The 13,042-nt window shown below is 36.5% G+C and overlaps 1 protein-coding gene across 1 annotated transcript in view; it reads left to right on the forward strand.

Moving 5' to 3' along the window:
- The first annotated feature begins 218 nt into the window (after positions 1–218).
- The window catches only part of LOC113233892, a 43,891-nt gene continuing 31,067 nt past the window's right edge, over positions 219–13,042 (forward strand). The window contains exons 1-2 of the mRNA XM_026469120.1: positions 219–382; positions 9,635–9,740. Of these exons, the coding sequence (XP_026324905.1) occupies positions 288–382; positions 9,635–9,740 (201 nt within the window). The 5' untranslated portion in view covers positions 219–287. The remainder of the gene's footprint in view (positions 383–9,634; positions 9,741–13,042) is intronic.

Genomic DNA, 13,042 nt, shown 5'->3' on the forward strand with positions numbered 1-13,042 from the left:
TAAGTTGTCACCTGTGCTTGTCATTATCAGTAAATTGTCAGTGTCAAGACCTATTCATCAAACTGTGTTTCGGGTTTCTTTTATTACAGTTTATAATATTTTTTTTTTCATTTAGATAGTTATGACATGAGGTCATTCGCGATAAATCGTTACATCACACGACGAATAAGAAATTATCAGTTTATTGACTATAGGTGTTAAGATTCAGTATAGCCTCGTACTTCATATCATTATAACGTTCGCTGTTGTTCCACCCAAACACCAGAGTGCTAAAAACTTTTTACAAAATGAATAATGTGTTATACCAGCTGGGTTTCAAAAACTTTGCGACAATCGGCATTAGAAGTTTCTCCGTTTCTAAGACTAATAATAAAACTTATTCGTAAGTACTATATATTTATAATATGCGTAATACTAAAATATGAATTCTATAGATTCTTTTTAAATAAATGAAACTTATCAATAATTACTATCGGTAAGTTTCAATTATTTCAAAAAGTCATAAAAATCAGATTATTTAAAAATCAGTCTTAGAGCTTGTTAGTTTAAGTAATCTGATAAGAAAGAAAAGGTTGTTTCAAATTAATAAACCTTATATAGTTGGCAGTAAATTAAGCTCTTAATTATCAGTTAGTATTTTCCGCAATTATGCAATTATTAACAATCTATGACACATATTCCTATGATAATAGTGTAAACCGGAGTGGCACTTGTACAGATGGCTGCACATCAAGCTACACATTGACAGATCTTCCATTACACTGGAGATGACATTGGAATAAAAGTGTGTAGCTTTTTTTTATAACATTAAGTGATGGGATGAATAAGTTGAGCACCTGATGGTGAGCTACACGCGTGTCCATAACAGTTTCAGTGCTACTCCCGAGCTTTAAATTGCAGATCTGAGGGGTTGGAGACATAAGTTGACAAGTCTCATGTGCCTGTAATTTCACCAACACCCTTACCCTTCAAAACCGGAACACAGTAATGCTGACATTTCTGCTTGGCAGCAGAAATAGGTACAATGGCAATACTACCCTGGGCAAACTTTTTCGCAAGAAGTTCTACTGCTGCTAAATGCTTGATGTGCTGTTGACTCTACATTAACAAAAAAAATGGTTAAGTGCACTTTAACTTTAGGAGTTGCATTATGAAACACCAATACAGTTTTAGTAATAATAGAGCTTGTGGAAGAGTTCACCCAGGGAAGTAGTACCGCCTTGGCTATTTTTGTAATGTGAGCATTACTGCATGAGGTTTTGAAAGGTACAAGGTGACAGGCACAGTGGCAGTGTCTCTCCGATTTTCGTGGTTTAGAGCTTGAGTGTGGCACGGCAACTGCTATGAACAGAGGTGTCAATTGCCACCAGGCACAACTAGTTTGTCCCTTCACTTGGTATTATAAAAAAATACTACTCCAAAATTCTGTGGCAAAATTGAGGTTGAACGAGTTGTAAAAACTAGAAGATATTCTTTATTTTTTAATACCTCAGTCAATCTTATCGGCTGTTGTCCGATTTCTATTAGTCACCCATTGCACTGGGTATAGACCTGGTACACTCAATCAACTTGCCAGTTTATAGAGGGTAGCTACACCGCTTTATTTCGGCTATATTTGTGTTTACTTGCTTGGTATAAGTCTACCCTGGAAAGGCAAAAGGGCCAACATGCATTTTTGCAATTTTGCAGAAGAGCAATTTAAAGTTTTTTAAGAAAAAAATCATAACTTTAATATTATTTCTTATATATGGAAAAGTTGACTACTAGAAAGTTATATGTGTTGATGAGGACTACCAAATGTTTTGACACATATTGTCAAAAGCATTTGGTGAAAAGAATTTTTTAATACTCAAAATAAACGCCACATTAGACAATTGGGTTTTCTCATAAACCTGGAAAATCAACTAACATACATATTTTTACACAAACACATTACAGATAAGGAACTAACATACATTTTATTTTAGTTAGTGGGATAACGCAGATTCAAAGCAAAACAAAAGGCATATAACACAATTTTTAGGGCATTATCATTGGTTAGCATAAAGACTTAGATACTAGCTATATAATATGTTATTAAGGGTGGCTTCATTCGGGGCATATGTCTAATCACTGCGACCATCAGCCGATCTATTGTGATCACCATTAATTACAGTTCGGAGCCAAGGCCGACAGCATTCAAAGTCAAAGTTCCTTTATTCCATAGGTAAAATAAATTTCACTTGAAAACGTCACATTTAACACTCGTTGACTACGCTAACCTCCCTGAGAAGAACGAGCAAGAAACTCTAGGGATTACACTTTTCAAATTTTTAATCAAAGTGTGGATTCTGGAGCCATGTCGTCTTTCCATACATCTTTATCTAACACATAGTCTGCAATTTTGTAATATGACTTTTTCGATCAAAATATTTTAATGTAGTTTTTAATCGTAGGAAATGATAAACTTAATATATGCTCCGGAATCTTATTGTAAAAAAGTATAAAGTTCCCCATACAAGAGTTGTTTACCTTGGTTAAACGAAATCGTGGTACCATGACTTTACTCATGTACTTAGCTCTAAGCTTAATATTATGGATATCTTCTTTCTTATTGAAATTATGTATATTTTAATTACGTATAAAATATTTGAGTAAATTGCTGTGATACCAGTCTCCTTAAACTTATCTCTGAGAGAAACCCGAGAGCCTAGACGGTACACAGAACGAATCGCTCGTTTTTGCAATACAAATATGGTTTGAATATCTGCCGCTTTACCCCACAAGAGAATCCCGTAGGACGTTATACTATGGAAGTAACTAAAGTAAACTAGTCTAGCAGTACTAACATCGGTAAGCTCACGTATTCTGCGAACTGTGTATGCAGTGGAGCTTAATCTGCTGACCAAGGAAGATATACGGGGAAACCATTGAAGTTTACTATCTAAGGTCCCTCCCAAGAAGACTACTAAGGTCTAACTTTTCTCCGTTTATTTCTATGTTTGGACTAGACGATTTTACGTTAGGTAATTCAAATTTAACACATTTTGTCTTCCTGGCACTAAGCAATAAATTGTAGCATTAAACCAATAAACTACCTTAGAGAAGGTATCATTAATATGGTCATAGTTATTGTCATGTCTGTCTGTTTTAAAAATCAAGGATGTGTCATCAGCAAACAATACTATTTCGCAATGGTCCTTTACAAAGAATGGCAGATCATTAATATAAATCATAAATAAGAAAGGACCAAATATTGAGCCCAGCGGAACACCTGTTTTTACCGGAGAACCCAAAGAAGTCACTCCATTTATGTCTACTTTCTGAATTCTACCGTTGAGATATCACGAGACAAGTTCCGACGCCTTGCCATTTACACCGTAATGTTCCAGCTTCCTAATAAGAGTAATATGGTCAACGAAATCAAATGCCTTAAAGAGGTCACAGAAAACACCAATAGCGTTCTGGGACCTTTCCCAAGCATCAAAGATGTGTTTTAGTAACGCTACTCCCGCATCGCTAGTTGATCTACCACTAGTAAACCCGTATTGTTCACTGTGAAAAGTATTATTCCTACCGAAATGGGACAGTAATCGAGTCAGCATAACCTTTTCGAATATAAGCTGGTAAATGGGCCTATAGTTGCTAAGATCAACTTTCCTACCACTTTTGAATAAGGGAATAATAACCTTGCTGTATTTCATTAAATCGGGAAAAGCACCGTCGTCAACGCACATATTGGGGAAATTAGATCAATAACTGAGTCTATAACTTTAGTTGATATGCCCCAGAGATCTTCAGTTTTTTAACATGTATTGATTTAAAAGCTTGTATGATGTCTTGGGGATTAACATGACGGAAATTAAATAAACTGCCACAAATGTTAACATTTTCCTTTAGGAGATCTATAGCAAGAGAAGGGGAGCAATTTAATGATTCTGTAGTGTTCACAGCAATTTCTGAAAAGAACAAAGCTTTGGCTACCTTGTCTTTAGATTTTAGATTTTATAAGTTTGCCGAATTGCATTGAAGAACTGGAAGACTTTCCTGACTCCGACAGATTTAATGTCCTCCTCGTGGCAGAATCTACTCTATTCTCTCTCTGCCCAATATTTGACATGTGCTTGTTCAAGCCACAGTGTCCTATTAAGGCTCTAGTAAGCATTCTGATGCCATTCCTGTTCAATAACAATGCCCCATACCCGGCCTTTACGTTCTGTTTAATTAATTCGATACTCAATAAGAAGTGGTATGTCAAAATAACATATACTTATTTGAAATAAAGAAAATACAAAAGAACAGATAGTCAACACAAAGAAAAATGACATCGCAAAATATATGAGAACTTATAAATCGCTTGAAGACTGATCGAATCCATATCCACATGTATAGAATATACAACGTAGGTCCCCCGGTGATGAAAAGGGAAAGGCGGAATTAAATTGTGCATTGCCATCGCATACTCTCCGTGATGTATCCTGCAAAATACTGATAAGCAGGCAACTTTACAGCTATGTTCAAGGCTCTAGTGTTGGCTCTACTTCTACTAAGTCTGAGTCACCTATAAGCTTCCTGGCATACTTTTCAACTGAATCCAAGGTGGCCTGCCCAGCGAAAGGCCAAACTCTAGAAAAGTCCAAAGATATAGGAAATTAAACTATTTTTCCGGATTTAAGATCCGAAGACATTGCAAGGGCTTCGCCTTGCTGTTCTATGAGCCTCGCCCAATATGTAAGAGGCTTATACAATCTCTCACACCTGTCACGATTGTATATTGTGATCAAAATTGGATAATAACCCAAATTGACCAATGCTTTTCCTAAGCGCGGGTAGATCGTCGCCACTGTCGTATATGTAAACGTAGTTGGATAGGGGTCTAGTTAAACGCCCACATATTTTTTTTATAATATCAAATGACGGGATGAACAAGTCGTGTGCCTGATGGTAAGCTACACGCCTGTCCATAACAGTTGCAGTGCCACTCAGAGCTTTAAATCGCAAAGATGTGAGGGGCACTGCCACTGCGCCCGTCACCCTGAGACATAAAGTTGACAAGTCCCATGTGCCTGTAATTTCACCAACTCCCTTACCCTTCCAAACCGGAACGCAATATTGCTAACATAACTGCTTGACGGCAGAAATAAGTAAGGTAGCAGCACTTCCCTGGACGAACGCTTAACCCTAGGAATAAGTCTAAAACTCGTTTTCGCGGCTCTAGTCGGGCAAGCCTCCTGTGGAGGCTCTGTATCTAGTTCGGTGGAGTTTTGTTCGGTGGCGTCAAAGAACTCTTCCTCCTCAATGCCCTCAGCCTGTGCTACAGGTTCCGCATCATATGTGGCCAAGTCAGCTGCCGCTGTGGGGGCACTTCCGCTCCCCTCCACCAAATCTCGAAGGATTGATACATGCTATGTCTGAGGTAAGATTAGTAGTGTGACGGTGTGACCTCTTTACATCGTCCTCCCACCTTTTTATCGCCTTTCTCCGGTTCCTGGCCAATCGTATTTAAATTTAAATTTTGAATTGTGCCATAGTTCTTTTGCCTCGCATTCTGATTTTGTTACGTTCCATCGTCACTCTCTGCCCGATCGCGGCAGCGAGCACGTCTTGTCGTTAATTTTTCGAACCGTTTACCAGTTACCAAAAATCTATTGTGCAATAAACATTTTAAAGATCACACATATTGATAAAACGGGAATATAATATTTGTAAAACTAGATATATTACCACTATATCTTTATTCTTTTGAATTTTGAACTTTGAAGTTACTAAACAAAGTCTATGGAGGTTGCGGAGGCTACTATTACACTCTCCTGGCCACATTAAACCTACCGAACATTCCAACCGGAACCACCAGCGCCGACACGCGTTTCAGTAGTAGTTTCCCTGCAACATCCACACGCGAATTGTCTACAAAGAGTGAGGCAAAAAGATTCTCCTTCTCTTCCACAATAAGCAAGCGAGCCACCCGGCCTCGGCAGAAGTGGTAAAGAAAGGCGACAAGTTTGTTTTGACCGCTTTGGCCCCCTGGTCCCTACCAAAAATACTGGCTACCTGCTAGAAAACAGGCAAGCTTGGCTCCTATGGTATGTATGACACACGTGGTCGAACTTGGCCCTGCGTATCACGTTTTTGCTTATTAAAAGCTTTCTTCAGATTCCGAGTACTCGAGATTTTGCACAGTCGTACATATCTTCCCAAGCTTGGTACGCGGGCCGTATTTATGCTTCAGCATGCTTACAGTCAGCACTAAACCATGGACGAACTTGGAATCTATTGGGTATCAAAGTATGATATGTACTCCATACCCAAACGCAATACCTCGACTACAGCATCAGTACAGCTCGACGAGTCCGCTGAATAAAGCACGCTTGTTAGGTTTGTGATGCAAAGAAATGGCGCATTTTATCGCAATTATCCCAATCATTTATCCCAAAAAATAAAGCAAACAGATTCATGAACACAACCTGTTTGGTTGTGACTTGTGTTTTGTTTAATTTATTAATTAGGAAATTATACTTGAAAGCACAATAACATCGACTTTAATCTTTCCTTCTTGATCACAAGTTCACAACATCTTTTTACTAGTAACATTTGGAAACGGGAATAAACGCGTTTGCAAACGAATAGGTATTTTTCACACCTACCTAGTTTCTCGACGTTTCGGCCAACTTGCATTGGCCATGATCACGAGCTGACTGGTGATGCGGCGGTGTTTACATCGCCATCTCGGCGGTAGAATCTTCATCCACCCGTATAACATTTTTTAAACTACCGCCACACACAACACTAGCGGTGTCCCTATTCTGTATTACATCCGTATTCTGGTACGCAGTCGATCGCGAATATTGAGTTTTTGCATACACCGGATTCCAAGCTGCAGATAATTTGAAACCGTAAAATGTAAAAAATCTGCAAATTGCAGAACATTTTCTGGAAAGGGGTACAAATCACTGGATTGAGTTTCATCGTACGCAGGTTCTCTCCACCGATCGTCACTTTTATTAAAGAGTTGTACGTGAAGCGATTGAAATCGAAAAACATTCTAATAATTGCAATCGGGAGGACGGTTACCAAATCTGCCTACTCACTACTTATACGCGTCAGAAAATAGGCAGGTTTGGGCGCGCGTTTGGTGCAAATCTATAGAAGATAGGTCTAATAATACGTCTATAGTGATTCCAAGACCGGATCGACTAAGACTTTGTAACGATGGGGCACGACAGGTATGGTCCCATACAAAAGATACATATTTTATTTTTTGCCTACTAAACTATTAAATTTGTGGCAAAATGTGATATGACGATATTTGATTATAGTTTAATTATATTAGGACTATAGGATCTCTCGATTTTCATTTTTCTAGAGAGATATCGTGAAAAAATCCAATGTCCGCAATATCGCTGATCCGACACACTGTGTCGCAAAGTTAAGATAAATACAGTGTACCTGCCTGTCCCCAATTACTTAAGTGATTTCTCGAATCCCAAACAGGAAATATTGTTTTAAGGCAGTCTCCATTTTCTGTCAATGTTCCTCGAAGTTTAGGTAAAACAAAACTACCTAATGAAATGTAGAAAAATTCTGGTCTATTTTGGCTCTCTACTTTTAAAAACCTTTTGCAAAACGTCTAACAGACCAAAAAAATCTCAGATCTCAGCTCAGATCGCCGTCAAACCTGGCTCATTAGACGCGAAAAAATCGCTGCCTTCAATGATTTAAGTCCATATGGTCCCTTTTTCTTTCCATTGTCGAAGTATTGTTAAGGAATAAATGTTAATATTGAAAGGGAAATAGTTCTACAGCTCTATATAGTTCACATGGAAATTAAGACAGAATAACAATAAAATATGCATTCCAATGATTATTCAAATTATTACTAAATATGGAAATTTGTATTCAGGTGCATACGCAATTATGAACATTGCCGAGAGATATTAAAAATATAGTTGTCCTTTCTTAACCAGTGATACAAGCATGCTTTTTAAATATTTAAGCAACAGACAATTGTCTTGTATCTATTTTTATGGACCATAGCACACATGTCTCTTGAGACACTGGCTGCAGATAAATGGTTTCAAACACTCCAAAGGCCCTGATTATTGCCTACAGTGATAAATACTGTAGAGTATTGGGCAGAAATGGCATCAGAACGCTGATTAGAGCTCTGATGGAGGTAGATTCAGTCACAAAACAGATGAAACTCCACTGCACCTCATTACCCAGTACTATCTCTTAAAGCATAGGCATTCAACACTGCAATATCTAATATTCCACCATAGACCACATCCACATTGTGATGCAGATTTTCGAAAAATACCGTGAATGTACCAAATCGGTGTTTATTGGCTTCGTAGACTACCTACTCTAAAGATTTTGACAGTCTTAGCCATGATTTCATTTGGTACAGTTTGAAAAGTCAAGGGATAAACGACCAATATTATATTAACATAATAAAAAACATGCAACATTAGTAAAGCTAGAGTAAAATTAGAATCTTTAGGATAAGAGTTTCCAATCGAGGCATCAGGCAGGTTGATCCTATCTCGACCAAACTGTTTTCAGCAGTACTCGAAAATATAGTCAGGAAATTGCAATGGAGGAGGATATGGCCTGAAAATCGATTGCAATAAAAGCGAACCACTTGAGATTCGCCGACGATTTGGTGATCTTCGAAGAATCACTCGAAAAGCTAGAAATGATGCTTCACTCTCTAAACACGGAAAGCAAAAAGATTGGTTTGTCGATTAATACTAGTAAGACTAATGTAATGACTAAAACCAAGTCAAAGATCAAAATAAGTATAGATGGGACACCTCTAGAAAATATGGAGCAATATACATTACCTTGGTTGTATCATCTCTCCTAATGATCAAGTGTATAAAGAAATTGAGAATAGACTGGGAAGCGGCTGGAAGAAATACTGACTCTAAAGGAGATAATGAAAAGCAAAGACTTATCCATGACTGTGAAAAGAAAGACTTTCAACCTATGCATTCTTCCATGCCCGACCTATTAGTTGCGAAACAGGGTCACTAATAAATAAAGTACACAGAAGCAAACTTCCAAGTGGGTGAACGAGCAATGGAGCGCAGCATGCTCGGCCTGAGGAAAATTCAAAAAGTCAGGAGTAACAGTATTAGAAGACGAAGCATGGTAATCGATTTGTTTTCAACGTAGATCATGCAAAGTGGATGGATAGATCTGTTGCGTGGGCCGGAAAAATGCAACAAAGTAGACACCAATTGGTACCCACGAGAAAACGTAACAGAGGGCGTCAACATCAAAGATGGGAGGATAAGCTGAAGCTAACTATTGCAGGCCCGCGTTGGAGAAAGTAACTCTTGGTAGAGCGCACTGGAAAGATCTGGAGGAGGAGGTGCTAAGCACGCCGAAAACGTATTTGTAACTCAGCTTAATAATAAATAAAACATTTTGCTCAACAAAGTTTTCCGTATGCATTCCACTTTATGTGCATATTTTAATTTGTATATACGGAAATGGAATTGTACATTATACAGAGTGTCAAAAAGCCTAATCGCTGTATAAAATAGCCAATATTTTCAAGTTAATAAACGTTAATTTTAAGATTAATCGACTTTCGTTTTTTATTAAATATACCCGCTCAACAGTACTTTAATAATATTTGTTTTTCCAGGTGCAAATTATTAGTGCTCGGAGGAGGATCGGGTGGCTGCACTATTGCCGCTAAATTTTCAAGGAACTCGAAAGTTCACTCGTTGATTATTCTGGAACCCAGTTGTGTGAGTATTTATTTGAATAAAACAAAATTTTGTTCTATCAGTTTTAGCTTTAATCTGTCAGTCCACTGTTTAAATAACCATTCTACAGTGTAATGTAGAGAAATATTACTTGAAAGATGTTGAATATACATATGGATGGCTTCAAAGACAGAAAAATTAAAGAAGATAAGTAAGAATTGTGTAAAAGATTAAATTATATGAAGGAGAAAAAATGAGGCAACGGGTGATAAAGAATTATGGAAAAAGTTTTCTGGGTCAAAGATGATAATTCTACAATTCATAATGTAACTTTATTTCATTACATTTAAAGTGCATTTCGTGAAAACTATCATTCGTCTGATTGAAATACTGGGCGTTGTATTTTATCTAGTGTTCATGATAGGGGGACATTTTTATAGGTATTAACTCAACGTTACACGATATTTATAGTTCTACAATTAATACAACCCACTTGACAACACGTACGATATCTGATTACTCTATCTGGATGTAAGCAAAAAGATTGGTTTGTCGATTAATACTAGTCACACCTGTGATGATGTGATCTCCTTCCATCATCATCCCACCTTATTATCACCTTTTCTCTTCCTTCCTGGCCACTTGTTTTGAAATTTTGAATCGTTCTTTAATTCTTTTGCCTGGCCATTCTCATTTTGTTTTGTTCAGTCGTCAGACCTACTCTATCGCGGAGGCAAGCACGTCTCCTCTTTAAAATTTCGACCTGTTTACCAGTTACCAAAAATCTCTTGTGCGATAGACATTTAAAAAATCACAAAAAAAACTTTAAAATATTTTGTATAAAACCGGATTTTTATTTATTATTTTATTAAAAAAAAAATTTTTACAAAAAGAAAACTTATAAATTAAAACTTAGCGGTACAACAAAAACCTGATGTTTATCCATAGACCGCGATTCATTGAAGTGAGCTCGTAAAACTGGCTAACCCGTTTGCTTACGTACGCTTACCCACTACCATAAAAACAACCACTACTCGAGTAAAAGACCTGTGAACGAAAATAATAAATTATAGCGAAACAGATAAATACCCTCGGAGTGGTGTTACAATAAAAACAGTCACTCACGTATACAGGACGTTCAGAGTTTATTTAATAAATATGATTTAAGATTTGTTTTTATGCTGTTAGTTGTAAGGGTAATTTTTATTTCTGGTGGTAGTGAATTAATTATTTTAGGTATCTGATAACTCAGTCGATTTTTACCGTATATATTATTATAACGAGATATTATTAGTAATTGATTGGTTAAAGTTTTTATTAAAAAATTGTTCTAGAAGTAAGGTGTATTTAATTTTATCATGAATCGGTAAGATTTTGCAATATTCGAAGAGATCGTGATAATCACATATATCTATTAACTTAACTTTGTATGGAACTATTATCTTTATTATACGTAATTGAAGTTGATAAATTAAATTAAGCTTAGTTTTACATGACCTACCATAGCTACTAAGGCCATAAGAAATTATGGATTCTCCCAAAGCCATATAAAGAGATAACAGAGTTTGGTGCAATTGAATCGGACATCATTTTAAAGTCAACTGTTCTTATTTGATCAATACCAGGTGCTTTATTAATGTTGAGAGTGAATAATTGTTTTAACAGATTGGGCTGTCGCCTTTTGATATCTGATAGATACATTGGTAGGCTCCTGTAGCTGGACGGGTCCAGAATTTTTCTGTTGCAGCTTGGGATGATATTTCTGACAGCATTTCGAAAAGACATAGCAAAGTTGTTAGTAATTTCGCTTATTTTCTTTACAGTACTCTCAAAGGCGTTTATAATTATACCATCTACTGAATTTTTAACCCTCCCCGTTATTTTGTTCAAGATACGCCATAGATTGCGCGTGCTATTTTTATTGTTATTAATATCGTCTTTGATTTGTTTATTTTTTGCAGCAAGTATTAACTTATTTGCATAATTTCTCGATCGGTTATATTTTAATTTTAGTATATTGTTTGTCATATCTTCTAACCACTGTAAATATATTTTGTCTCGAAAGTCACAAGCATTTAAATTTTTTTTCGTTATCCATTTATTTTTTATATTTTTAAAGTTATCCGTATATTGTATTTTTATTTTAGATTTTTCATAACATGACTTGATATTATTATTCATTAACATTGAATACAGTTTATTTGGTCATAGTGTAGAGTTTAAGAGTTCCAAGTTTATTTCCTGTATATGTGTTGAAAGTTTATTTTGGTTGTATTTAATATTAAAGTTTTGAACGTATACGCGGCGTGCCGATGCAAGTGAGCACCGTCGCCCGGTGGCCGGCCAATTTCGTTCCGAGTGCCGCTGTATACACATCTTGAGTGCGGGATCGCACATAAATGTCATCAATACATGATTTTGTCACTTTGTTCTTGATACTTTCTATTCTAGTATATGGTGTAATCCCGCACATGAGACCGTGGTTATACAATGTAGTGTTATATTCATGTGTTACAGGGCAGTTTATTTTCAAGTTAATATTTACATCTCCTAATAGGAAAACATCAGGTTAATAAGTGCAGGTTATTGATTTTTTGAAGAATGGTGTCTAGTTCGTTTATGATTACATCAGTAACTACTATCACGTCGATCATGTTCTTTATAGGTAACAAGACATTCTTGCAGTTCTGAAAAGTGTTCAATCATGAAACGAATATTGATGTGAAAACATAACAAATTAATATTTTCTATTAATACATAATCCATGAAGTTTCGAACATTTAGACAGTCTATAATTTCTGTAATGTCTTTAAGGTCACAATCCATAGAAATGATGATTATAGGTGTTAGTGTTTCTGCTAATTATGGAACAAAATTTTTTTTTTTATTACTTGAGCTTTTTTATATCTTCCTGCGATCGAATTGTGATAGGTTTATTTATTTCCACTATTTCGTTTTTCCTTTTGAATTTTGAACTTTAAACTCGCTGAGCAAAATGTGTGGAGGTTGCGGATGCTGCGGAAGCTACCACCTACACTCTCCAGGCTACATTACAATCTACAGGACATGCTTAAGCGGTGCCAGCAGTGCGTGACAACCGTTTGACACCTGTCTCCCATTGGGGCAATTCGCTGCGTACCTCGTGTTTTCATATACGCCCGCTAGCCCTTGTTACTTTGTTACCTGACTTTTTTTTAAAACGTCCTCTTTTACAAGGACATGCGCTCTAAAAATTTAAATCGTAATTCGCATCATATTTAAATTAAAAAATAAAAAGCCAAGAAATCGGGAATACATGTCTGATAAAAAATGTTGCTTTACGATAACTGTCGAAAATATCGGAT

This window comes from Hyposmocoma kahamanoa, unplaced genomic scaffold, assembly GCF_003589595.1.
Source record: "Hyposmocoma kahamanoa isolate Upper Pololo Valley unplaced genomic scaffold, ASM358959v1 80, whole genome shotgun sequence".
Lineage (NCBI taxonomy): Eukaryota > Metazoa > Arthropoda > Insecta > Lepidoptera > Cosmopterigidae > Hyposmocoma > Hyposmocoma kahamanoa.